The sequence below is a fragment of the Protomyctophum bolini genome, assembly GCF_963924005.1.
Source record: "Protomyctophum bolini genome assembly, chromosome: 19".
NCBI classification, from domain to species: Eukaryota; Metazoa; Chordata; class Actinopteri; order Myctophiformes; family Myctophidae; genus Protomyctophum; species Protomyctophum bolini.
The window spans coordinates 41098786-41126651 of record NC_137880.1 but is presented as its reverse complement, the minus strand read 5'-3'; the positions used below and the strand labels follow the sequence as shown (position 1 = coordinate 41126651).

Below are 27866 nucleotides of genomic sequence, written 5' to 3'. Positions count from 1 at the left end.
CCCATTTACCACTTTTATAGCAGGGATTACTATCAGAATAAAACCCATTCAACACCTTTACTGAACAGCTAACTCTATAGGAGTGATTGATATCACAACAAAGAGCTTTAACCTTTTAACAAACACCGCGTTGCAACAACCAAAATGTACTCAAACTAAAATAAAACCAACAGCGCGCGGCGGGAGCCTCCGATGGTCATGTGGAAGCGGTGACCCTTGCCCAGGCCGCGGCTCTTCTTGCCCGCGGACGTCAGGCCGCGCATCTCGCGGTGCTTGTGCACCGCCTTGGTGATCCACTGGGTGTCGGGGTTGCGACGGATGGCCTTGTGGAACGTGTCGATCAGGATCACCTCGAAGAACTTGTAGGTGGAGTCTTCTCCCACCCAATAGGAGTTGAGCACGCGCAGGCCGCCGCAGTGACGCCCGGCACGCTCCTGTTGGAGGAGAGGAAAAGTACAGTGTGAGTTACGACCAATGAGAGGACAGGAAAAACACAGTGTCAGTTATACCTCTCATGGAATAAATAAAACATTTAATCTCAAGACCGATAACGTAATGAGGTTTTAGGCCGACCAGCTGAAGAACTCATGACATTTTGTGTGAGACCATTCGTGTTTCTGAGAGATGTTTCTATTCTATTGCTAGTTTTGATCACGTCAAATACTCTTTCATCTTAAAATAACTAATGACCGAAAATATAGCTGATCTACAAGCTAGATCTGCCGTTCTCGCTGCGCAGCAGCATGGAGTCACAGAAGACCTGCTGGTTTTCTCTGGAATCCAAATGAGTGAAATCAGTCGTGGCGAATGAGAACTGTAATCCATGCAAGGATGGATAAAATCTTTCAAAGCCTATCCTTTTATCAATGCCTAAGGAAGATAGGATTACAAAAACACCTCATCAGCAGCCCTCTACAACCAGCTAGTGCTGCACAATTAATCTGATTGAGATCTAGATTTTAGATTAATTTCTAAATGTGAGCCAGAATGGTGCAGCACTGGTTGGCTGTCCAATTCATTTAGTTATTCTTGTATGTATTAATGTAGTAGTTATGACTCCAGGTGGCACATTTCTTTATGTAGTAATGTTTAGCAAATACAGTGCAGCCATGCAACCAGCACGCCCCGATACGAAGAAATACACAATGTCAATTACACTTCTATAGGAAGACAGGAAAAATACTGTCAGTTACACTTCTATAGGAAGACGGGAAAAATACTGTCAGTTACACTTCTATTGGAAGACAGGAGAAATACTGTCAGTTACACTTCTATAGGAAGACAGGAAAAATACTGTCAAACACCTTGACATGAACCTTCTACAACCAGCACGCTCCTATAGAACCACAGGAATAACACAGAATGTCAGTTACTCTTGCCCAGCACGGGCTCTGTGCACAACCAGCCGCACACAGACAGTCCCATGGGCTCTGTGCACAACCAGCCCCACACAGACAGTCCCATGGGCTCTGTGCACAACCAGCCCCACACAGACAGTCCCATGGGCTCTGTGCACAACCAGCCCCACACAGACAGTCCCATGGGCTCTGTACACAACCAGCCCCACACAGACAGTCCCATGGGCTCTGTGCACAACCAGTCCCACACAGACAGTCCCATGGGCTCTGTGCACAACCAGCCCCACACAGACAGTCCCATGGGCTCTGTGCACAACCAGCCCCACACAGACAGTCCCATGGGCTCTGTGCACAACCAGTCCCCACAGCAACAGTCCCCTGCACTCCAGCTTCAGAGCCATTCAAATAAAGCTATGGGAAAATGAAGCCAACGGGAAATGGAATACTTTTCATCGGTTCAATATTCATAACACATTATTAAAGCACTTCCACAAAAACTAAATCTACAAATCTAATCTCATCTGCAAAAGTAGCAAAAGCTGAAAATCTACAAGCTCACACTGTCAAAATGTGACACACTGAGCTTGTAGATCCGCTATAGAAATAGAAATTTGAAGATTAGTTTAGTGACCAGCAGCAGCGATTTGACTGAAGGTCAGCTCGTAGCCACAATGAAACCACTACCTTATATTTCCCCAACGTTTTGACACAATACAGGTTTATATAATGTATAATATAAGAACTATATTCTGTCGAAACGTGTGCAACAGTTTTACACCATTCTCCTACATCACAGGCTGCTGTTCCATCGTGTTATGCTGCGTTCACACAGGCAGATATAAAGCTCTGTATATTTGTAAACCAGCTCAATGTTTTGTAACTTTGCATCTTCATGTCAATGGCTTCCAATTTCCATTAAAAATTAGCCGCAGTTTTGCAACTCTAGATATTTTTTTTATAATGGATGAATCAATTTTTCACCCCTGTGTCAATCATCTAATGTGATCCTGGGCTCTACACACCCTCCGCCAACCTGGGGAGAGCAACGGACTTAACTCAACAGAGAGAGAGAGACAACACTAACATAGCACTACTGAAATAATTAAACGTGTGGTAACCTGAAAGTGACACGCACGCACACACGCACGCATGTCACACAATGCCACAAACCCGTTGAATAGTACTAGAAGTACGTCTAACGCCACGCGTTGACGCAGAAACCTGTGGCCTGTAGAATGATGTTACCATAGGTGTCTCACAGGAGTTTCATAATCCTAGGGTCACCTCATTCGACAGGTGAGGCCTCGAACACAGCGTGGTGGAGCTGCATGGTCTGGGGTGTGAAGGTGACCACTGCAAAGGCGTGCCGGAGACAGATCAAACACTTCCAGACTGCGGGACGACTGTAGAGAAGAACGGACAACTTTAAGAAGCTGCTACCCCTAAAGAAATCCACTTAATATACCCACCAGTAGGATAACAGCCCCGAAGCCAAACAATGTGACTGCATTGGATAATATCTCATAAAGCTCTCTGTCTAATGGATGATTTGTACTGGTGTCTCACACAGAAAATAGCTGTTCTACAAGGTCCAGCTTGTAGATTTTTTATTTTCAGTGCGAGACACGGTGTGCAACCATCTATGAAGACCCGGAATGCATCTCTGTCACCTTAGCTTTTAACCACTTTTAACCATTATTTTTTTAAACTTAAGCTAACGAAAAATAGCAGATCTACAAGCTCGTAGATCTGCTATTGTTTTTGAAAAATCATGAAAATGTGGCACAAGTCTTTCACAGCAAACGTTTTTAACTCAAATCTTTGCTTCTGGGGGTCCCTGACACAAACTTAGAAGACATTTTGTAGAATCTGGTCTCAGGTCTCAATGGCTTACGCCCTACCTTTGTATTGAGCGGCTTGATGGCGAGGCTGAGCAGGCAGGGCACCTTGCCACTGTTGGTGAGCTTGAAGCGGGCCTGGGCCGAGCGACCCACCAGAACATTGTTGAAGATGAAGCGGTTGTCGTCCAGGGCGTAGATACCTTCGGCGCTGCGGAACTCCTCCGAGGTCAGCAGGCTACTACTACGACACAGACGGTGTTCCTCAAAGATAGAGCCCAGGTCTCCCCCGATCCCTGGAGAAGCAGAGAGAGAGATAATTTTTTAATTTTTAATAAAGAATGTTTTAAACATATATATTAATGTTATACTATCTGTAAACAATTGTAAGTATTGCCTTTGTTAAATGTTAAATGTTTGTCTGTGTCGGACCCCAGGAAGACTAGCTTTTGTCAAGGCAAAAGCTAATGGGGATCCTAATAAACAATAAAATCTTAGTGTTTGCCAATTATTTGGGGGCCCACTCGCAGCCCACGTGTTGAATACGTGAGAATAACTTGACACAGCAGTATAGCACTACACACACACACACACACACACACACACACACACACACACACACACACACCTGGCACGCAGACTTCAGCCACCAGTCTGTAAGGGATGCCCCCCGGCTGGTCCTTTGAGTCCCGGTCACTGATGTCCACGGACAGACACTCGCTCCAGTCGCCCACCTGCTCCGCCCCACTGGCCAAAGAGCATTGATCACGCCTCCAGGTCTTTAGTTTACTCAAGTTAGGGAATAAGACCTGATACTTAAGACACGCAAAATACAGCCCAATAAATCATAAGTGATGAGACCTTTTTTTTTGCAAAAACAAAAACGGAAAAGATCCGTTTATAAAAATACCCGCCTGTATACAGTACGTGTGGACAAAGCCTAAATCTTTGCGTTGATTGATCGAGACAAAAAGACAGAGGATGTTCACATCGATTCAAATCAAACATTTGAATGACAATTATTTTATATATACAAAATGTTCTCATTTGAATGAGGGACACATTACAAATTCTACATAGGCTACTAATACTACAAAAACTGGTGTCAGTGATGCCATATTGATCCCCAAAACAACGTGCGCTGACCTGGAGAAGACTGACTGGATGGAAACCTTGACTGGAATGATGGCTATGGTCTCTCCTTTCTCCCCGATGCTTGGCTCAATCACCTGCAGAAGAGAACGTTTGAACACAAGCTCATACAGTAGTACAGGCATGGGATTCAACACAAATAAACGGCACTTGATGGAACCACCAACTTTTATTTCTTCCTTCATTTTTTCTGTGCCACGAGAGTGGCAGCAGAGTGTAGGTAAACCCTGCCAGGGGTTTTTGCCTCTATTTGGTCATCTTAATTTTCGGTTTCCCGGCCTGGAGACTACCATTGTAATGATCAGCTATTATTAACGTTAGCTCACGTCGTAGTTTCAGAGATACGAGGCATTGAAAATCCTACTTTGACTGGTAAAGGGGCGGGGGGACGAATACGTAGCTGGCAGATAACGTCTCATACACTGGCGTATTCAAATGTTTTGGACTGGTAATGGATATAGATTCAGAATGTAACGATGCGTGGTGACCGTGTATGCCCTTTTCTCTCCCTGATTTTGGGCGGGAACCTTTTGGTGTTTTAAGGATTCTGTTCTACTTTAGGTATTGAAAAATAGCAGATCTACAAGCTCACCGAGCACCAAGTGGTGCGCTCCGAGCTTGTAGGTCTGCTATTTTTGAAAAGTCGTGAAAATGTGGCGCAAGTCTTTGAATATATATTTCAGAGATTTGTACTAAAATATTGGCTTCTGGGGGGTCCCTGGAACTACATGGGGGTCCGTGGCCCAATAGAGATAATTCTGGGGGTCCTTCACATGAAAAAGGTTGAGCACCACTGACATAGAAACATGGGTTTTTCAGAAAAATGTTAGGATTTAGAAGCCTTTTTTATCGACCTCAGTCCAAAATGGGTTAAAACATTGTCCATCAGCAACATAATAAATTCAAACCTGGCACCGCAGAACAGGCTGATCTTTGAGCGAGACCTCCTTGTGGTGCTTGAAGAGAACCTGCACTGCCGTGGACCTCTCTGTGGGCATCAGGGTGCCGTGAAGGGGCGTAACGGTGAAGATGGAGGCCCAGTTTGGCTGAGACGGGTCTGTTCGCTCTAAAGTGAATCTGGTGCAGAACAAAATATCCAGTCAAAAATCAGACAAATCAAATCGAACTGAGCGGTGCAGTGTGTGTGTGTGTGTGTGTGTGTGTGTGTGTGTGTGTGTCAAGCACTCGCCCCTGGACCAGACCAATCTGTGGGTCGTGCAGGGTCACATTTTTCATGGATCCCTTAATTTAGTTTTGTATTATTATAATTTCAAAAAAACATTCACAAAAAGTATTTTCATGGATAAAAAACAAAATTTAAACTTTTTTTCATTAATTGAATGAATGTTTAATTTAAGCTTATTCACTTTGTGGATACAGGTGCATCATGTTATTGACTGTTCCAACTCACTTGTAAGCTATTTCATATTTGCCTTTGTTCTTCAGGTTGACAAACCGCTTCACCTCTTCAGACACCTTGGTGGTTCCAAAGTCCAGGCCGCCGTTCGCTCCTGCATGGGTCAGGAGGAATTTAAATGACATGCAGCTCCAAATATTACCCTTACTTTGTTAGATTTCATACAGTACACATTTTATAATGTGTGTGTGTGTGTGTGTGTGTGTGTGTGTGTGTGTGTGTGTCTTTCTGACCACTGGCATAATGCCCAACGTCAGCTTCTTAAGTCTGCCTTTGCGGCAGATTCTGCCAATGCTTTTCAATGGGAACGGAGCGGTAAAGAGGTTAAAACCCTCTGCTCAAAGAAAAATGAAGCTATTAAGAGTGGCAACAAAGAGGCTTTTAAATTAGCCAGGTATGACTTTTGAGCATGCTGTGAAAAAAGCTGAAGCCAAATATAATGACATGACCGTGCATATAGAGTAAGTCTGCAAGACAAACTACGTGCCAACGACACCAAGGGCGTTTGGCAAGGGATGCAAATCATCACAGCGTATAAAGGCAGCCGCCGAGCTCCCTGATAGATTGAACCAATTCTATTGTAGATTCGACATGCCCAGCGATGTCCATCCCAGTGAAACAGCAGTTAGTATAGATTCTCACCTTCTGCAGGATGCAGAAGGTGATTGCCGACCCCTCCCACCCTGCCTGCTCTCTTTTCGCACCCCCTGCCCTCAGGTAAGAGACCGCTGCAGTCTCTAAAGTGCAATAACTCGCGCTTTAAAAATAGCACTTATCCCGAGGCTGTGCACCTCCTGAATGCTGACCCTCTTTTCGCTCGCACTTTACAGCGTGAAGCTGCTTTGTAATACGACAAACTGCGATGAATTTATTTATTCAACATGAATTGTAACATTTTGCATTCTACTTATTTATTGGTCCCCCTCATATGATGTTTGTACTTTTGTATCTTGTTCTACTGTCTGAATATGTGTCTTTTTGTATGTCTGTTTTAGTGCACTGAAACAAATTTTAATCAACTCTGTTGACATGGCAATAAAATATTGAATCTTGAATCTTGTCCCCATTGAAAAGTAGTGTCAGAATCCGGTATAAAGGCAGAATTAAAGATTGATGTGACTGCACCCTAAAGGACAAATTTTAAGCCCAAATAATATTATGTGTGTACAGCGCGACCAGAGCATAGCAAGTGTTTAAGTATGATCTTTAATGTTCTCGGGGGTCAACAAAAAAGCCATTGCTCGCCTACAAATAGTACAAAATTATGCAGCGAGACTGCTGACAAACATGAGGAGGCGTGGAACGGTGGAACACATCACTCCAATAGAATTGATTTTAAGATTTTATTGACAACTTTTAAAGCTGTGCGAGGCCTGGCCCCTACCTACATCTCGGCCATGCTAAAGCCATACAACCCAGCGTGTACCCTCAGATCGTTGGGTAGGGGTCTCCTGACTCCCATAAAAAACGCACACGCACGCACACACACACACACACACACACACACACACACACACACACACACACACACACACACACACACACACACACACACACACACACACACACACACACACACACACACACACACACACACACACACACACACACACACACACACACACACACACACACACACACACACATGAAATTACCTATTGGTATCTACATTTAAGGTGGTTGCACACTGATGCGTTTTTTCGCTGCGTAGAATTAAAATGTTAGTCTTTTTTATGGCCAATGTATTTAGTTAACATAATTATAATTAAATGCATTTGAAAGGCTTTTGAATTTTTTTTTAAAAATATGCCAAGGTCACACACACACACACACACACACACAGGCAACTAGCGGGTGGGGGATACTTGCGGCCCCCCACCCCACCTGAGTGAGGGAGTGAGTGAGTGAGTGAGTGAGTGAGTGTGTGTGTGCGTGCGTACCTCCAGGCTCTTGTTCTCGTACTCCTTCATGGCGGTGATACACTGGTGTTTGGTGTTGATGCTGGTGGTCACGCCCCCTTTCACCATCGTGTCACTTCCTGTTGGAGGCTGGGGGGGGGGGTATCGTTGTTAATATCATAAATAGTAGTAGTAGTAGTAACAGTAGTAGTAGTAGCAGTATTTTGGTCGCATATGCTCCCGAAATTTGATCAATGCGACCAATAAATATAATTAGGAGCACCAGTGCGATGGGGAGAAAACAATCTGGTGCGCCTTTTTTTTCTCCAAAAACCAGGTTATTTCCCCGTCTCTCTCTCTCTCTCTCTTCCCATTTGTTGCCAGTCAGCGTGGTGGAGCTGGTGACGGGCCGGCTGAATGTTCTGGAGCCAAACAGGCCTCCTGGTGGAGAAACACTGTATTACACACTGGAGCCAAACACACCGTTAGTGAACAGACTTTGTCTCTCTTCCAGAATGATTTCTTTCCGTCTTAGTGAAACAGAAACCGGCCCCTGGGTTATTTGTGATCGTTCTAGAGAGTTCAGAATGAAAAGAAGAATCTTAACTCACCAGGTTTATTCTGTGTGGCTCCAAACAGACCTCCAGTGTTGGGTGTGGCTCCAAAAGCTGAACTGCCAAAACCTCCAGTGGTTCCAAAGCCAGTGCCTGAAAACACATCAAATACACATTAAATACACATCAAATACACATCAAATACGCACAATAACTTATTCTGCTGTCCAAAGGTGGAGGTAATAAAACTATAGGCTACAGTAGGTGATCCGAACGTCATTCAGACGGAGCATTAGTCCGACATGCGGGAACAACGGTCGGACTAGCGCTCAAACATGCGCTGTTCCGTGTTATGGTTAGGTTAGGGATAGAGGTATGTTATGGTTAGGTTAGTGATAGAGGTAGGTTGTCAGTCTAATGACTGTCGGACCAAAACACGTTGTGTAAAGTATTAGAGTAAAGTATTAGTACTTACTCTGCTGTCATGTACATGTAGTATTAGAGTAAAGTATTAGTACTTACTCTGCTGTCATGTACATGTAGTATTAGAGTAAAGTATTAGTACTTACTCTGCTGTCCAAAGGTAGACGTCGCTCCGAAGCCACCGGTGGTTCCTCCAAACGGAGCTCCAAACGAAGACTTGTTGAACATGATGTCCTTTTATGGACGTCCTGTTAGAGGACAGACAAACACATGACATAGAAATGAGTTACGTCTTCACAACCCTACAACTCCTCTCCTTAAGAACACCCTGGACACCGCTCCACACGTCCCAGACTCTTCTCCCTTCTCTTAAACACCCTGGACAACGCTCCACACGTCCCAGACTCTTCTCCCTTCTCTAAAACACCCTGGACAACGCTCCACACGTCCCAGACTCTTCTCCCTTCTCTAAAACACCCTGGACACCGCTCCACACGTCCCAGACTCTTCTCCCTTCTCTTAAACACCCTGGACAACGCTCCACACGTCCCAGACTCTTCTCCCTTCTCTAAAACACCCTGGACAACGCTCCACACGTCCCAGACTCTTCTCCCTTCTCTAAAACACCCTGGACAACGCTCCACACGTCCCAGACTCTTCTCCCTTCTCTAAAACACCCTGGACATCGCTCCACACGACCCAGACTCTTTTCCCTTCTCTAAAACACCCTGGACAACGCTCCACACGTCCCAGACTCTTCTCCCTTCTCTAAAACACCCTGGACAACGCTCCACACGTCCTAGACTCTTCTCCCTTCTCTAAAACACCCTGGACAACGCTCCACACCCCACATTGCCCCTCAATAATGTAACTGATATACAGTAGAAATATTACACATTTAACTGGGAAAGCACCCGTCTCATTTTATACTTTGACTATTCAAAAATAGCAGATCTACAAGCTCCTAGTGCGTCACTTTGAGCTTGTAGAAACAACATAACCTAACCACATAACCATAACACTAACACTAACATTTATGAATATATCTTTGAATACATCCTGATCTTGTATGTAAAGCAACAATATTGAAATGAAATCTTTGCTTCTGGGGGTCCCTGGAACAAAATGTTTTGAAATGGTGATCGGTGGCCAAATACATTATAATGTTTTGGTGTCCTTGAAAAGTTTGAGCACCACTGATATGGAAATAGAAGTTTATCCAGAAAAAGGTTATAATTTAGAAAACATTTGTAGTATCGGGCCTCAGGTCTTAATGGGTTAATGTTGAATGTTCAAATCGTGTTACTGTAAACTTTACTTAATTACTTTACTACTGAAATGTTTTATTGTTGTAACATTTTGAGTCAAATATCGGTTTTAGCACAGAGGCGTCAACATACTTCGACCCAAGAGCAAAATAACAGATCTACAAGCTATTCTAGCAGTGGTTCAGGGTCTTATTGACAGCAGTGTTTTGATTGGTTCAGGCCAGGGGTTGACAACTTGACACTAAAGGCACTTGCCCGCCGGGCAAGTACAGGTCATGTCCTACTTGCCCAAAGGTCCTGCCCACTTGCCCCAAAAGTAAATTGTCTCATTATAAAATGATAGATTTCTTGGGGCTGTGCGTTAAAAATTGTCATACCTCAATTGTTATGCCAAATACAGTACATAGCTATGAATATGACTATGGGTTCACACTAGTTATTTTATGTTTAGGTGAAATCTGCACATTCTAGGTCAACAGTGCTCTTACGTTGCTTTCCACAGACCAGAAGACAGAGCTCTGGTCACTTTCAGGTGTTTAGACAGATATCTGGTGTTGTGTTTATAGAAGACAGAACGCTCTGGACACGTTCAGGTGTTTAGACAGATATCTGGTGTTGTGTTTATAGAAGACAGAGAGCGTTCTGGACACGTCATTACTTAAGTTACAAGAAGTCTACACTATTAGAGAATGTAGAAGAATTTTGATCAACGTTTGCCTGATTATGTCCTAATGGTACCAACATCAAAACAGCATGGAATTGTGGACAAGATCTGATCCAACGACAACAACAGGATTCTTTAGTTTTGGGTCTGGTAAATGTCATCAGATGGTGGTCTAGTATTAGTATTATACTATTATTTCATAGTATTATAGAATTATTATCGTCATTTTATGAACGCCAGTACGCCACAGCTTAAGTTGCAGATCTGTTGTTTTTAAAGAGCGACACCGTCCTACTGCGCAGCATAGCATACATTACATTACGTTAGCTCAGCCGTTAGCAGCCGTTAGCAGCTAACTGGCTAACGCTAGCATTCCTAACAACACCGAGTTCAACATGAATATAAACACATAACATCATGAATAATTATCATGAATGAGCTCCACGGTTAGACCTGACGGAGTTCTGTCGGCGTTAATGTGACTGGCATGTAAATAAACAGCGTGTCTCGCGCTGCTGATGCTGCTAATGCTAACTGCTATTAGTTCCTCGTAGTTTAACGAGGTAAACAAAACAACACTTTAATGTTTTTAAACGTCTTTAAAACTCACCTCCTCCTGTGACGTCACTCCCTCCTCCTATGGGCTTTAAACGCTGCAGTAAATTAATATGAATCAGATTAAAGTCGTTTGTGATTAAATGTCAGATTAAATATAGTTTAATGTGTGTCACATTTACTGTTAGCCACGCTGCTACCTGATGCTAATGTCTGGAGAATACTGACAGAGCTAACAGAACAGCCGAAGTGCCGAACTACGTCACTCGGCTGTTGTCGTGCGAGCGGAACTGAGCATGCGCAGTGTGCGTTAATAAAATAATAATAATAAAACTATTTATTTATTTGTAGCACCTTTCATGAAATGAAATGCAGCTCAAAGTGCTTTACAGAGAAATGAATGGAGAAAAAAAAGCAGAAATAAAACATTAAAATAATAGCAGTAAATAATATAGTGAGGACATTAATAATTACGATAAATAATATTACTTTTATACTCTAAGAATAGAACAACAAAACAGTGACGACATCTTAGATTATATATTAATTATTAATATATTTATACTAAGGAGGACATTTAAAAGATCAACTAAAGCTTAAGTTAGCTTTAGCTATCGTTAGCTTTATGCTATCTTCATGGATATTATATTAATACGTGTTTAAGTGTTTCATTGTTGTTCTAAAAAATTGAAGATTATTTAACACAAACTGTCGATTCAAAAAAAGAAAGTTTTACAACAAATAAAGTGTCGTTTTTAGGTCATGAAGACACACAGCTAGCTGGTCAGCTAGCGGCTAGCGCGTAGCTAGGCCCTGTCTAATTAAATAACCCTAACTTTATTCTGAAGGCAACCGGATGTCTTAAATTTGCTAGCTCTCAAACAGGAAATTTTAAATTTGCTAATTAGACGGAGCCCTCTCAAACCGGAAGTCCTAAATTTGCCGATTAGACAGAGCCAAACATAATTTTATTCTGAAGGCAACCGGATGTCTTAAATTTGCTAGCTCTCAAACAGGAAATTTTAAATTTGCTCATTAGACGGAGCCCTCTCAAACCGGAAGTCCTAAATTTGCCGATAGGACGGAGCCAAACATAATTTTATTCTGAAGGCAACCGGATGTCTTAAATTTGCTAGCTCTCAAACAGGAAATTTTAAATTTGCTCATTAGACGGAGCCCTCTCAAACCGGAAGTCCTAAATTTGCCGATTAGACGGAGCCAAACATAATTTTATTCTGAAGGCAACCGGATGTCTTAAATTTGCTAGCTCTCAAACAGGAAATTTTAAATTTGCTCATTAGACGGAGCCCTCTCAAACCGGAAATTCTAAATTTGCTGATTAGACGGAGCCAAACATCGGCTGTTTTCGACAAGAGTCGTACGGATGGAAATACACGCTGCCGCATCCTGCAGTTGTCGGTTGTCACCACCAGGTGGCATCAGAGACTACATTCTGCTGTATCTGTGCTGTGTTGTATGTTTAGAATGCATGTTTTAGGAAGCATTCATAGGGCATTCATGTGTAGCCTAAATGTACTCAAATAGCCAGTTATAAACCTAACTAATACCTACCCTAGTTAGAACCTTAATGTACTCAAAGAGTAAGCGGAAATGCAGCGTTTAACGGCAGAATTTTACAACGCACATTACTAAAGTTACCAGATGGCGTTAATACCCACTTTCAATACATTTTGCATCACAGCCCAGTTTAAAGCAGTGTGATTGTTGCGTTGCGTCCTCGACGCCCTGTGGGCTTGTAGATCTATTTTCGGCGCTCTGCACCGTTATACGACGGTTCATAAATGTACCGGGCGAAAGTAAATATTATTAAATTATCTTAATGAATGGATTATTTTAAATTAGATAGTTCATTCGTTATTTCGCTATTTTTTTAGTTAGTTTATTAGATGAAAAATATATATAGCACAGATTTAAAGTGAGACTTTGGTCTAAAGGATAACAGTGTTTCCATTGTGGTCCTAATATTAAATTACTAATAAAAAACACACGGACATTTACATTACACAAAGTTGGTAGACTAACCACCAGGGGCGCTATCGTCAGAGCTACAAGCCCACAACGAGCTGCATCAGAGACGCGCTGTGGGTTTGTAGATCCGCTATTTACAGCACACTACACCTTCAATGTAGGCTATAGTGGGTGGCTGTACACATCTACCTATTAGATCTGGCTCTTTAGCCGAATGGTAACGTACCTGGCTGGTATGTACGAGGATCCGTGTTCGCCTACAGAGGATTATAATTATGATACGAAGGTAAATAAATATACCGATGTAAAGTGTGAGATAACGTTTTAGTTATATAATATATGTTTATGGATTATTTTAAATTAGTTGGTTATTTGTTTTACGAATGGATTATTTTAAATTAGTTAGTTAAACTAGTGTTATAACATTCATATTCATAGTGGATGTCACCATGTTAATATCTGAAGCTTCTAGACTATTTAAAACAGTTTTGAGAAGGAAACATGCTGCCGTTTGTCCCTAAAGATTTCTACTGGTTTAAAAAAGCATCCCTTGCTAAATTAAGTCTCTCTGTTATTATTCAACGGCATCTGTCACCCTCAAAGGAAAACAGGGCGCCGTTTTTATTTTATTTGACGATGAGTTTAGATTGTGAAAGACAGAGCTGAATCCGTTTTTATTCTACGGTCTGTGTCGCCCTCAAGTAGAGAAGACCAGTAACAGGTCTAGAACCATCCATACATACATACAAACGTTGTGCCAAATCTTTGCTACTAGACCACCTATCCTAGGACATAGGATCACTCCGCAGCACGTTGTGAGCTTGTAGATCGGTTCATTTTTGTCTGTGTCAAGCTGTGCTTCATTTGATGCCGATTGCCTGCAGGGCACCGCTCTGCAGACCCGTCTATAGGCCGATGCTAACAAAAACAGAGAGATCTATGTTCTTTGAGCAGTATCGCCTTACCCTTTTCATATCAAGTTATATTATTTATTCAGCATATGAGCCACGGACCACCATTTGATGACGTTCAACCAGGCATAACAGGCAAACGATGAAAATGACAACTATTCTACTGTTCTACATGCTCTAATTGTGTAGACATCTTGTTTAACAATAATTTAACTTTTCAACTAGCTGTTGAAAAATAGGAGATCTACAAGCTCATAGCGCGGCAGCGAGCTTGTAGGTCTGCTATTTTTGAAAAATCGTGAAAATGTGGTGCAAATCTTTGAATAAATATATATTCTTTCAGAGCGAACATTTTTAACTCATACATTTGCTTCTGGGGAGGTCTCTGGAACAACATATTTTCAGATGGGGGTCGGTGGCCAAATAAACATAATTCTGGGGGTCGTCGACATGAAATATTGAGCACCACTGATAGAGAAACATGAGGTATTTCAGACATTTGTTAAATTTCGACATCAGGCCTAAATGGGTTAACTGAAAAAAAAAAAAAAGAAAACCTGACTATTATTCATAATAACTCACCACACCAGATTACTTAACGTGCAAAGACATATTATGTTTATTGGTGGAGCTTTGAGCTGTGTGGTTTCCATGCCACAATGTAACTACACATATTCGTGTCTGTTGTCCAATAGTTGCTCCATAGATTAAAAATAATATACATGTATGATGTAAGATAGTCTCCCTGTTGAGTTTCACTGTAAAGCAGGGCTCAAAGGCACACTTTTGGCACAAATACTAAAGTGAACTAAAGGAGATTCTTGGGGAGACGTGAATTTTAAAATAAATCCACAGAGCAACTATATTTGGAGATCTCACCAGCAGCTTTTTGCTTCTACGGGCCGACGGCATGGAACAAGCTCCCACTGTACCTTCGTCAGGAAGCCTCTTTGTAGACATTTTTAAAGCACAGCTCAAGACCCACTACAACATTTATTTTAATTGAATTTTTTTTGTTTTGTTATTCATGTCCTCACTGTATTGCCTTCCTTTTCTTTTTTTTCCCTCCATTGCTCTGTAAAGCACTTTGAGCTGCATTTCATGTCATGAAAGGTGCTATACAACTAAAGTTTTATTATTATTATTATTACTATTATTAACAATATTAATTGCAATTAATTGCGCTTCAAACGTTTTTGAGAAGGAAAAAAAATAATCTGAATCAGATCTGTGCCACATCCAGACTGGAATCTGATTTGTCTAAACACAAACAAGTGGAATCCGATTTTTACAAATGCGACTTGAGCCACATTCAGAGGTGGTTTCAAGTCTGATTCAAATCTCATTCAGGAGATCCGTCTCAGTCTGAACGCAATATAAATCGGATTCCATGTGACTTGTTTTGTGTTTAGTTATTTAAACAGATCGCATTCCAATCTGGATCTTGCACAGATCTGATTCAGACTGGATTCAGCTGCCAGTCTGAACACACAGACCTGATTTATCTTGTTGTCTCCTTGATTTGATAAGCGAGAAACACCAACACACACTCACAAAGTGACCCAAGTGAAAAACCAATAAATATACTTTATATAAAATAAAGTGACCAAAGTGTTCTTGTGCCTCAATGTCAGAAATGTGAGAGTTCACCGGAGGTGGGAGGAGCATTAAATGCCAACCTGGCTGAAAACACAATCTCCTCCCCTCAGTGGTGTTGGTGATGGCTCACGGACACAGACGGCGGCTGCAGTTTCTCAGACGAGCGGTCTTTGCTCTCCGGGTCCAAAGCAGAGTCGATGTCCTGCGTCTGCTGTTTCATCCACATGTCAGTAACTGTGATAGAGAAACAGAAAGCTAGTGACCGACCGATAACATTCATTGGAAATTGGATTTCTTGAATTTATAATTATTGGACGTCCAATGAGCAGGAATACATTTTCTTTAATTTCCTTCTGGTCACATCTTAACACTCTAGTTTAACTTTAAATTATTTTCCGTTTGATGTACAACATAATCAAACTGGTAGTTTGAATTGAATGGGAAACCAAACCACAGAAAATAAAGTGTAGAGGAAAAGGCTTTTTCACCATCAGCAGTGTAAGGATTGTGAACTGAAGCCGTTTAAACCATTATATAAAGGTCTTTGTAGATACATTCTGCTGTATAAACTTTTTTTTATGACGTATTTATATTCAGAGTATTGTCTTGCACTTGATATATTTATTCTTGTATGAGCCTGTGTTGTCTTTTAACTAGGAGAAACAACAGTTTCCTGCTGCTGCAGTTGGAAAGAATGACAAAGCAAGCTTGAATCTATAAACAAATTAATTGGCAGTTGCTGCTCTTCAGTGAACAGAAAATATATGTAGAGGTCTGGAGTCTCTGCGGTGCTTGTGCACCGCCTTGGTGATCCACTGGGTGTCGGGTTGTGACGGATGGCCTTGTGGAACGTGTCGATCAGGATCACCTCGAAGAACTTGTAGGTGGAGTCTTCTCCCACCCAATAGGAGTTGAGCACGCGCAGGCCGCCGCAGTGACGCCCGGCACGCTCCTGTTGGAGGAGAGGAAAAGTACAGTGTGAGTTACAACCAATGAGAGGACAGGAAAAACACAGTGTCAGTTATACCTCTCATGGAATAAATAAAACATTTAATCTCAAGACCGATAACGTAATGAGGTTTTAGGCCGACCAGCTGAAGAACTCATGACATTTTGTGTGAGACCATTCGTGTTTCTGAGAGATGTTTCTATTCTATTGCTAGTTTTGATCACGTCAAATACTCTTTCATCTTAAAATAACTAATGACCGAAAATATAGCTGATCTACAAGCTAGATCTGCCGTTCTCGCTGCGCAGCAGCATGGAGTCACAGAAGACCTGCTGGTTTTCTCTGGAATCCAAATGAGTGAAATCAGTCGTGGCGAATGAGAACTGTAATCCATGCAAGGATGGATAAAATCTTTCAAAGCCTATCCTTTTATCAATGCCAAAGGAAGATAGGATTACAAAAACACCTCATCAGCAGCCCTCTACAACCAGCTAGTGCTGCACAATTAATCTGATTGAGATCTAGATTTTAGATTAATTTCTAAATGTGAGCCAGAATGGTGCAGCACTGGTTGGCTGTCCAATTCATTTAGTTATTCTTGTATGTATTAATGTAGTAGTTATGACTCCAGGTGTCACATTTCTTTATGTAGTAATGTTTAGCAACTACAGTGCAGCCATGCAACCAGCACGCCCCGATACGAAGAAATACACAATGTCAATTACACTTCTATAGGAAGACAGGAAAAATACTGTCAGTTACACTTCTATAGGAAGACAGGAAAAATACTGTCAGTTACACTTCTATAGGAAGACAGGAAAAATACTGTCAGTTACACTTCTTTAGGAAGACAGGAAAAATACTGTCAAACACCTTGACATGAACCTTCTACAACCAGCACGCTCCTATAGAACCACAGGAATAACACAGAATGTCAGTTACTCTTGCCCACCACAGGCTCTGTGGACAACCAGCCCCACACAGACAGTCCCATGGGCTCTGTGCACAACCAGTCCCACACAGACAGTCCCATGGGCTCTGTGCACAACCAGTCCCACACAGACAGTCCCATGGGCTCTGTGCACAACCAGCCCCACACAGACAGTCCCATGGGCTCTGTGCACAACCAGCCCCACACAGACAGTCCCATGGGCTCTGTGCACAACCAGTCCCCACAGCAACAGTCCCATGGGCTCTGTGCACAACCAGTCCCCACAGCAACAGTCCCCTGCACTCCAGCTTCAGAGCCATTCAAATAAAGCTATGGGAAAATGAAGCCAACGGGAAATGGAATACTTTTCATCGGTTCAATATTCATAACACATTATTAAAGCACTTCCACAAAAACTAAATCTACAAATCTAATCTCATCTGCAAAAGTAGCAAAAGCTGAAAATCTACAAGCTCACACTGTCAAAATGTGACACACTGAGCTTGTAGATCCGCTATAGAAATAGAAATTTGAAGATTAGTTTAGTGACCAGCAGCAGCGATTTGACTGAAGGTCAGCTCGTAGCCACAATGAAACCACTACCTTTTATTTCCCCAACGTTTTGACACAATACAGGTTTATATAATGTAGAATATAAGAACTATATTCTGTCGAAACGTGTGCAACAGTTTTACACCATTCTCCTACATCACAGGCTGCTGTTCCATCGTGTTATGCTGCGTTCACACAGGCAGATATAAAGCTCTGTATATTTGTAAACCAGCTCAATGTTTTGTAACTTTGCATCTTCATGTCGATGGCTTCCAATTTCCATTAAAAATTTGCCGCAGTTTTGCAACTCTAGATATTTTTTTATAATGGATGAATCAATTTTTCACCCCTGTGTCAATCATCTAATGTGATCCTGGGCTCTACACACCCTCCGCCAACCTGGGGAGAGCAACGGACTTAACTCATGCTTCCTTTCCTGTCCAAGTTGCTCCTTTACACCTGACAGGGGGGAGTTTCCCTGGTTGGACGCGCGTGGAAGGAACACGTTATTCCAACCAGTTCCTTTCCCCTCCATCAGGCGCCCTAGCTGGCCAGGGGGAGGCAGTTTAGAGACCAGGATTACTGCATGTTTTTGTGAGGGTACCTACCCTAGGGGACACAGGGAGAACATGCAAACTCCACACAGAAAGGCCCTTTCGCCAACCCCGCCTTCGGGTATGGGCACTGATGACGCGGAGGAGGAAACACGCCGCCAGCACCCACGGCGCCCGAGCGGGAATCGAACCCAGGACCTTCTAGCTGTGAGGCGACAGCACTACCAACTGTGCCACCGTGCCCCACAATACCCTCCATTGACAACTCATTCATCCAAATTGCTTTTGCAATCTGCTTGTATTAAACGACATTAAACTCACCAACATTTCAGCTGTAGGGAAACCTTTAATTATCCTCTTTCAATCTGCAAAGGGTTTGTTTCATAAAAATCAAAGACATGTTATGATGAGCTACTTTCTGTCAATAAATTCTGTGCAGGTGATTCTTTTTATTGTTCAAAGTGTTGCAGTTTGGCAGCACTCATTTTTATTATGGGGTCGCGCTGCTGCCTCCTGCATTATGTGCAAATTCTAAACAGGTGGAACGCAGGGCCGTTCAGTGACTTCCAAACTCCAACACACCGGCACAGAATTTCTTGACATGAAGTAGCTCATAACATGTCTACAATCTACGGTGGATTTTTTAAGAAACAAAAGCTCTACGGATTGAAAGAGGATAATTCAAGCCTTCCCCTACAGCTGCAACGTTGGTGAGTTTAACGTTTAAGCAGATCGCAGATGCAGTTTGGATGAATGGGGAGTCAATGGAAGGTATTGAAACTCTAGATTAGTCCCATTATTTAAAAAACCCTACAGTTGCAAATTGCAGCTAATTGAGAATTAACGTCTTTGCATCTGCCTGTGTAGTGTGAACACAGCAATAGAGATGGTAATAGCACTGGTTTTCCTTCAGCACAGAAACTAACAAACCTCTTCCTCGTTACGTTTAGTACCAACGATACAATGTCCTGTCTCGTCCCGTCTGACTAAACGATGTTAGATGTCCATCTTCAGTTCAGTCCACAGTACCAAACGCTCCAAATGAACTACATCTGAAAAACTTTCACACTACTACTGTATACTATCCCAGGTTAGGGTCAGACTCACCTCAGCGGTGGACTGTAGGCTGTGTGTACATCCACACTACTACTGTACACTATCCCAGGTTAGGGTCAGACTCACCTCAGCGGTAGACTGCAGGCTGTGTGTACATCCACACTACTACTGTACACTATCCCAGGTTAGGGTCAGACTCACCTCAGCGGTGGACTGCAGGCTGTGTGTACGTCCACACTACTACTGTACACTAGCCTATACATTTTAGAATAGATTTTAAAATTATTTTACTTGTTTTTAAAACACTAAATGGAAATGCACCTATTTATTTTTCAGAAATGCTTCCTAAATATGTGCCAGGCAGACCACTTCGTTCATCGAGTGCTGGTCTCCTGGAGATACCTGAGACCCCAAAAACAAAAAAATATGGTGAAGCCGCCTTTAGCTACTACGCCCCTGTGCTCTGGAACAGCCTGCCAAGGGATCTACGGTTCTCTGAATCTGTTGAAATTTTTAAACGAAATCTTAAAACACACCTTTTTAGCATCGCTTTTACCTCCTAGATCATGTCCTGTGATTAGTCTCTCCTTTTTACTATTGTTTTTATTACTTTATAGTCGATGCTTTCCTGCTTTGTTTTGCTCTTTGTGTGATATGTACATGTGTATATTTGTGTATGTGTATTTGTATTTATATATATACATGTATGTATATGTGTATATATATATATATATATTATTTTTATTATTATTATTACTTTTTTGTTCTTACTGTAAAGCACTTTGAACTGCACTCGCTGCCTGAAAAATGTGCTATATAAATAAAGATTGATTGATTGATTGATATCCCAGGTTAGGGTCAGACTCACCTCAGCGGTGGACTGCAGGCTGTGTGTACGTCCACACTACTACTGTACACTATCCCAGGTTAGGGTCAGACTCACCTCAGCGGTGGACTGCAGGCTGTGTGTACGTCCACACTACTACTAGGGATGTCAGTAACGGATAGTTTCCCAGCCGGTTAGCCGATAGGATTAACCGGGTCATTAACGGATAGTGGTTGATTTATTTTCTTTTTTAATAGGCTACCGCTACCCCAAATGTAATATGCATGATGTATAGGCTGCATAATTAAAGTTGGTAGACGAATGGTATACATTTATTTATGCTCCTTTTTAAAAGACAAACTAAAAAGTAACATTTAACAATATAAATTGTTGTAGGCTTAATCATCAATAAACAACGCATCGCATATTCGCATCTGCATGATGCATGCATCTGCGCGTCTACAGTACAGAGGTCCGCCGGTTCTAGTCCAAAACATAAATAAATCCAGTCCAGATCTAAGCAACCTATACCTATAAAGCCACTGGACGCATGGGCTAAGCCTTTTTTTATTATTAAGGAAGATCAGCATGCATGTCACCGTGTTCTGTTTGTTGACTTTTCGCTGACGAGAAAACCCTCAAACATCGATAGCACATGGCTAACTTGATAGCCGTAAGCCGTGCTAGTGTGGGGACTCGGGAGACGGATAGGAGGAGGAGGTTGAGGAGGAAGCGACAGCGGCTGTAAACGTTCTCCCTCCAGGCCAAATGGCCAATAATGGATTTAATAATGTAGGTCTCTGCATTGATACGGTCGACATGTGTTAATCTCGTCTCGCTGTCAGCCTGTCACTCGCTTACATTTTGACTACCGCAACGCTACCGTTGTAGGCTTGTCGCCAACTAGCCATTGAAGTACAACAGAGAACGGGGACATTGAGGGGGCAGAAAACAGAGCCAGAGCGCTGTTCATGCAGCCTGGAGTGTGACAAGCTGGGCGGCGCAAATAAGAGCAATTTTAGGCATGTGTGCAACATGACAACTGTTTTAAAGTATTGTACAGTGACAACTACAGTCTCTGTAATGTTTATGTTGTACTATTACTAAAAACGATCTAAAATAAAGGGATTTAAGATCAGAACACGCATTTATTATTATGCAAATTAACCGTTAAAGCTGATAATAATATCCGAAAGTTTCTTAACGGTCGACTAACCGGTTAGGGTCAGACTCACCTCAGCGGTGGACTGCACGCTGCGGGCGAACTTGATCTGGTTGACTCCGTGGTGAACGGGCTTGCCGTAGGTGGCTCCCTTCGGCACGGGGCGTTTACGACCGCCACGGCGCACGCGGATACGGTAGATGACGTAGCCTGTTGGAACAAAAGAAAACATACGCTAATGACGTAGCCTGTTGGAACAAAAGAAAACATACGCTAATGACGTAGCCTGTTGGAACAAAAGAAAACATACGCTAATGACGTAGCCTGTTGGAACAAAAGAAAACATACGCTAATGACGTAGCCTGTTGAAATAGAACACAGTAACCCATTTAGGACCACATTCTACATAATGTGTAACTATTTCATGTCAAGGACCCCAAAAACTATTTAAATGGGCGCCGACCCCCATCTGAAAATATGTCGTTCCAGGGACCTCCCAGAAGCAAAGATGAGTTAAAAACAGCCTACAGAGTTTAATGTACCCAGTAAACACTTAAGGCCTATTCATAGTCTGGATTTTCGGTGGTGAGCTGATCACCGGAGCTGAAATAACGCTGAGCGGTGGTGAGTAAAAACAGAGAGAAGGGCCTGAGCGGTGGCGGTGGTTTGCTGATCACCGCGGCTCGTGACGTCATGTTGTAGTTCGGTGGTCACCCCACCACCGTAAATCCAGACTATGTATGAGCCTTCACCCTGCTAGGCCTTGTATCCCAGCCTACAGACCCAGTAAACACTCACCCTGCTAGGCCTTGTATCCCAGCCTACAGACCCAGTAAACACTCACCCTGCTAGGCCTTGTATCCCAGCCTACAGACCCAGTAAACACTCACCCTGCTAGGCCTTGTATCCCAGCCTACAGACCCAGTAAACACTCACCCTGCTTGGCCTTGTAGCCCAGCCTACAGACGCAGTAAACACTCACCCTGCTTGGCCTTGTAGCCCAGCCTACAGACCCAGTAAACACTCACCCTGCTAGGCCTTGTAGCCCAGCCTACAGACCCAGTAAACACTCACCCTGCTTGGCCTTGTACCCCAGCCTGCAGGCCTTGTCGGGCCTGGTGGGTCGGGGGGCTCTGTGGAGGTTGGACAGTTGGCGGTACTGCCAGCAAAGGACTCGCAGCAGGAAACGCATCACGTCCGACTGCTTCTTGCGCCACAACTCCTGCATGTACTTGTACGCTCCCATCTTGGTTTATCTGCAGGAATAGACACAACATCTTCATCAGTATCATCCAAACATCACCTTAAACGCTTAAACCAGTGGTCCTTGAGTACCGGTACAAGCAAATCCTAGCAAGCTTCTCCAGTGGTTTCCAACTTTGTCTCAATCGACGCCAAACTAAAATCCACGGTTTTAGTGTGGCACCTCCATATACATCTATACAGTATCATATCCACCAGTACAGTTATCATATCATTATCATATCATTATCATACTACTAACACTCATATCCAAATAGATGGGGTTGCTATTGAATGGGTGCACGAAAACAAATTTCTAGGTGTGACAATTTATTGACAATGGGCTTAGCTGGAAAACACACATCACAAACACATAAAGTAGCTAGAAGTATAGCAGTCATAAATAAAGCAAAACTGGTTCTAGATCTTAAGTCACTTCACACCCTCTACTGTTCCTTAGTCTTGCCATATTTCCATTACTGTGCTGAGGTATGGGGTAGCAACTACAAAACATCAATTCATTGACTTGTCATTTTGCAAAAGAGAGCAATAAGGACTATTCACAAGGTTGGTTATCTGGAACACACAAATCCACTTTTTATACAGTCAAAATTGCTCAAATTCACAGATTGTAGCGTACCAGACAGCAATAACAATGTACAAAGCCAAGAACCATAAATTACCAGCAAATATTCAAAATCTGTTTCATGATCGGGAGGGGGGGTATAATCTAAGGTTGGGCGGTTTGGGACATTTTAAAACCCCGGTTTACTATTGCCAAAATACCCGGTTTTACCGTCTAATACATTTTAACGTGGCCATGCAGTCGCATTATTTCATTTTGTTAATCAGAGACTGCTATAGAGCGCCGCAGGCCCGCCCCCTTTCAGAAAAGCGAGTGGCCCAGGAAATGAAACTCCAATGCATTCTCCCATCGGCACTTCTAATATAATTTATTTAAAGACGGTTACGCCGCGGACAAAGCCAATTCGGATCGTGACGAATCATGACAATGAACACATGTTTTGGGCCGATAGTTTGGTAATCAAAGCATGCGCCTGCGCCTACCGTGTTGTGGAGCTGCATGCTTCATGGCTATATGAAGGGGGGTGAAGGAAGAAAGACAGGTTCTCAATCACACGCAATTCACGTGCACAGTTGACGTGCAGATTGCGTGCAGTGAGAATACATGGGCTTCAAAAAAAAAGCAATGCGGTTTTAGTCCACCCATAAGGTAATTAGAAAGTATGTTTTATTTTCGGATTATCAAGTAATCTTTCACGGGCCGGTCAGAGTCAGCCGGCAGGCCGTATTTGGCCCGCGGGCCGTACAATGCCCAGGTCTGGTCTATCACCACAAGATGGCCCCTTTCGCTATTGTAATGTATCATCAGTCATGTTCGCCTGTCTTGTCCCTCTCTGCCTACCATAGTGTAGTGAGCTCCCAGGCTCAGGCAAACAGCGTTGCTCCGAGTTGATCTCAGTGATTATTTTACCCGTTACATTAGTATCTTATGATGCGACAGAAACGAGTCATGAACGCGTCCATAAACAATGCGCGACGACGCGCTGTAAGCTTGTAGATCGGCTATTTGCTGCACGCGCTCCGCAGTACGGCGACGTATAATTAATTCTAGATTGGAAGTGGAGGCGCAGCCGTTGTCTCGCATCAGATTATTTCAGCATGATCAACTGAGTTTAGTTCATGCCTCACAGAGAGCGGGCCAGTTGCTGTTGCTGATAGGAATATTTTTGCAAGGCTGAGCTGCAACTAATCTGTTCTGTGACTGTCCCAGCATAGCTCTGTGTCATAGCGATCCACAGCAACAAGTGATTTCGTGACTTGACGTAAACCATACAGCGCGCACACACACATACACACGGCTAGCTTATTATTTATTCCTCCCTGTAGATTACATGATTTACTTTGATGTGTTATATTTTCTTTTGTGCGTTTGTTGTTGTATTGTTTATTTCCCTTTTTTGTGCAGTCTGTGTTTTGTAGACTTTTGTATTGTTCTTAATTAACTTTTAATCTGTTTAAACCATCTGTTCTTTGATATGTTATTGTCTATTTTTTGTACTACGTGCTAAATAAATAAACCTAAAACCTACTGTACTGTACCGTACTGTAATGGTAGGGTTTAGTCTCTTACCCGTCTTTGTCTTCGTAGGAATCCCTGAGACTGGAGCTCACCTCCATGTATCGCTGTACAGAATGGAAACATTTATGATTAAACATATTATTACGATGGATGCATTTATAATATAACGTATTATAATCTATATTACATTAACCCATTTAGACCCGAGAATGATTCTACAAATGCCTTCTAAATTCTGACAGTTTTCTGAAAAACCATGTTTGTATGTCAGCCGTTCTCCACATTCATTTTCATGTCAGGACCTATGGACACTATAAAAAACATATAAAAAGAAAAGAAAAAATTAAAATTAAAAATGTTGGAATCTGTGTGCAATGTATGAATGTATTAACCTGACGCTGCCAGATCCAAAAAGCTTGCTACACAAATTTGTTTCACAGCTTATTTGGATCTGGGATCGCGGAAGCAAATTCGATGACGGGGCTGTTCCTTTTTTTCAAGATACTTGGTAGATGATTGGATGGGAGGGTCTGTCTATCACCGTGTGGGCGTGCAAACACAACCAATCATATCGACGTGTCTATATACCGTCACATCCGCTTTTGCACATATCCCGCCTTTAGCTCACGCTGATTGGTTCGGTACGAAGCAGATCTGACTCAGCTCAACTCCGTCAGAGATCCCAGATGAGTGTTGTGTTGGGGAATATGTTTCCCCAATACCGCCCTCATCTGGCAGCGTCAGGTTATGAATGCATGTCCTCCTTCCGAAAATAAACTGAACTGAAAAATAAATGTCAAGGACCCCCAAAAACATATGTAATAATTGGCCACCGACCCCCATCTGAAAATATGTTGTTCCAGGGACCCCCCCAGAGTTAAAAACATTCCCTCTGGGCCGTGGCTCAGCGGTCCAGGCACCTTGGCCGGTATTCCGAGCCTGGCAGTGTGCCGCGGGTTCAACTCCCAATCCCAACGGCCTTTACTGCATGTCACCCCCCCCCCCCCCCCCATCTCTCCCCCCTATTTCCTGTCCCTCTATAAAAATAAAATAAAGGTGAAAGCCGGAAAAAAAACATAAAAAAAAACATTCCCTCTGAAAGAATATATATATATATATATATATTCAAAGACATCCACCACATTTTCTTGATTTTTTTCTAAAATAGCAGATCTACAAGCTCAGTGTCACAGTGTGTGATATTAACTGAGCTCAATTCTGCATTAATTCCATATTAAATAATAGATATTTTGCTGCTTACATCCAACATATGAATTAATGAGGTAGTGCAGCTGACAGACTGGTGCAGAGAAAACAATCTGCTCTTGAACACGTCCAAGACCCAGGAGCTGGTCATAGACTACAGGAGGAAAAAAACTGTCATTCCACCCCTGTTCATAAATGGGGACTGTGTGGAGAGGGTGTCCTCTTGCCGGTTTCTAGGAGTCCACATGGAGGAGGGCTTGACCTGGAGCACAAACACCTCTGAGCTGCTGAAGAAGGCCCAGCAGCGACTCTACTTCCTGAGGGTGCTCAGGGGGAACAACATCACACAGAGACTGCTGGTGTCGTTCTATCGGTGCTCCATAGAGAGCATACTGACGTACTGTATATGTGTGTGGTACACCAGCTGTACAGTGGCGCAGAGGAAAAAGCTCCAGGGGGTCATAAATACAGCACAGAAGATCGTTGGCTGCCCTCTCCCCACACTGGAAGAACTACACAGAGACCGCTGTCATAAAAAAACTCTGAACATTATGACAGACACTTCCCACCCCGCTCACTCACTGTTTGAACTGCTGCCATCAGGCAGACGGTACAGAGTGATCAAGTCCAAGACCAACAGATTCAGTAATAGCTTCTATCCCACAGCGGTAGTTGCACTCAATGCTGCTAAAAAATGATCTGTTACTGCGACACTTTTAGTTTTTTTTATCTGCTATCTTAAAGTACAATAAGGGTTTGTTGTTGTGCGATAATAGATGGAATTACATGTTTGTGCATTATGCTGCTGGGGTTGTGCAATAACAAGAAGTCATGTGTGTTTTGTTTTAGCTTGTATAGGTTGTTTGTGATATAATGCACTGATTGGTTGGCACTTTTAATTTCGTTGTACACGTTGCAATGACAAATAAAGATCTATCTATCTAATAGACAATGAAATAGATATTTTGCTGCTTACATCCAACATGGCTCTGGTTCGATGGTCTGAGTTGATCTGTTCTCTGAGCTGAAAATAATGGAAATATGTTATATTAGTTCAATGTTTATCTCACACAGTCACACACACACACACACACACACACACACACACACACGTAACGGATTTATAAACCCACACACTGTCGTAAAGGTTGTAAGCGGTCCCCAAATGGACCCTTACGGGTCTGTACCTCTGAGAGTGTAACGAATGGAACCTTACAGGTCTGTAACAGAGTGTAAACATGGAACCAAATGGACCCTTATGGGTCTGTGACTCTGAGAGTGTAATACATGGAACCAAATGGACACTTACAGCTCTGTAACTCTTTGTGTACAAATGGAACCACATTCCATCTGGTTCCATTTCTCTCTCAAAATAAACAAACATGTGTAATAAGTGACATTATGGCATAATAATAATAATAATAATAAAACTGGTGTGTGTGTGTGTGTGTATTAACAGTATAACAGTATAAACATTAGCATGTAGCATACTGCATACCTATCCCCGCAAGCAGAACCCAAATGTAGTAAAGTTTCTGACACTTTGATTACTTTATAAAGCGACAATCAAATTTCATAAAAGCTTTATGTAGGGTTCCGAGAGGGGCTAACTGCATACCGTGCTCTTCTTGTGTAGCATCTCTTTAGCTTTAGCATCC

At 42.6% G+C, this 27866-nt stretch overlaps 2 protein-coding genes across 3 annotated transcripts; both read right to left on the bottom strand.

Annotated features, from left to right (window-relative positions):
- LOC308334735 (uncharacterized protein) lies at positions 1-15852 on the bottom strand (the record flags this gene model as incomplete). The annotated part of the gene is made up of 14 exons (XM_080791538.1): positions 1-434; positions 3260-3492; positions 3825-3943; positions 4343-4425; positions 5257-5425; positions 5760-5859; positions 6249-6321; positions 6408-6500; positions 7706-7803; positions 8045-8104; positions 8275-8370; positions 8693-8696; positions 8787-8888; positions 15757-15852. The coding sequence occupies 14 exons, from the start codon at positions 15850-15852 to the stop codon at positions 156-158; spliced, it is 1605 nt and encodes a 534-aa protein (XP_080647664.1). The 3' UTR covers positions 1-155.
- Positions 15595-27866, bottom strand: LOC308334357 (large ribosomal subunit protein eL15-like). Of its 2 annotated transcripts, XM_080791081.1 has the most exons (6): positions 27827-27866; positions 27185-27232; positions 25054-25106; positions 22731-22912; positions 21730-21866; positions 15595-16578 (listed from the first exon to the last, which is right to left on the bottom strand). In XM_080791081.1, the coding sequence occupies exons 4-6, from the start codon at positions 22900-22902 to the stop codon at positions 16276-16278; spliced, it is 612 nt and encodes a 203-aa protein (XP_080647207.1). In that variant the 5' UTR covers positions 22903-22912; positions 25054-25106; positions 27185-27232; positions 27827-27866; the 3' UTR covers positions 15595-16275. The 2 variants fall into 2 exon arrangements, with proteins under 2 accessions (XP_080647207.1, XP_080647208.1); XM_080791082.1 differs by lacking the exons at positions 25054-25106; positions 27185-27232; positions 27827-27866 and adding an exon at positions 23967-23993.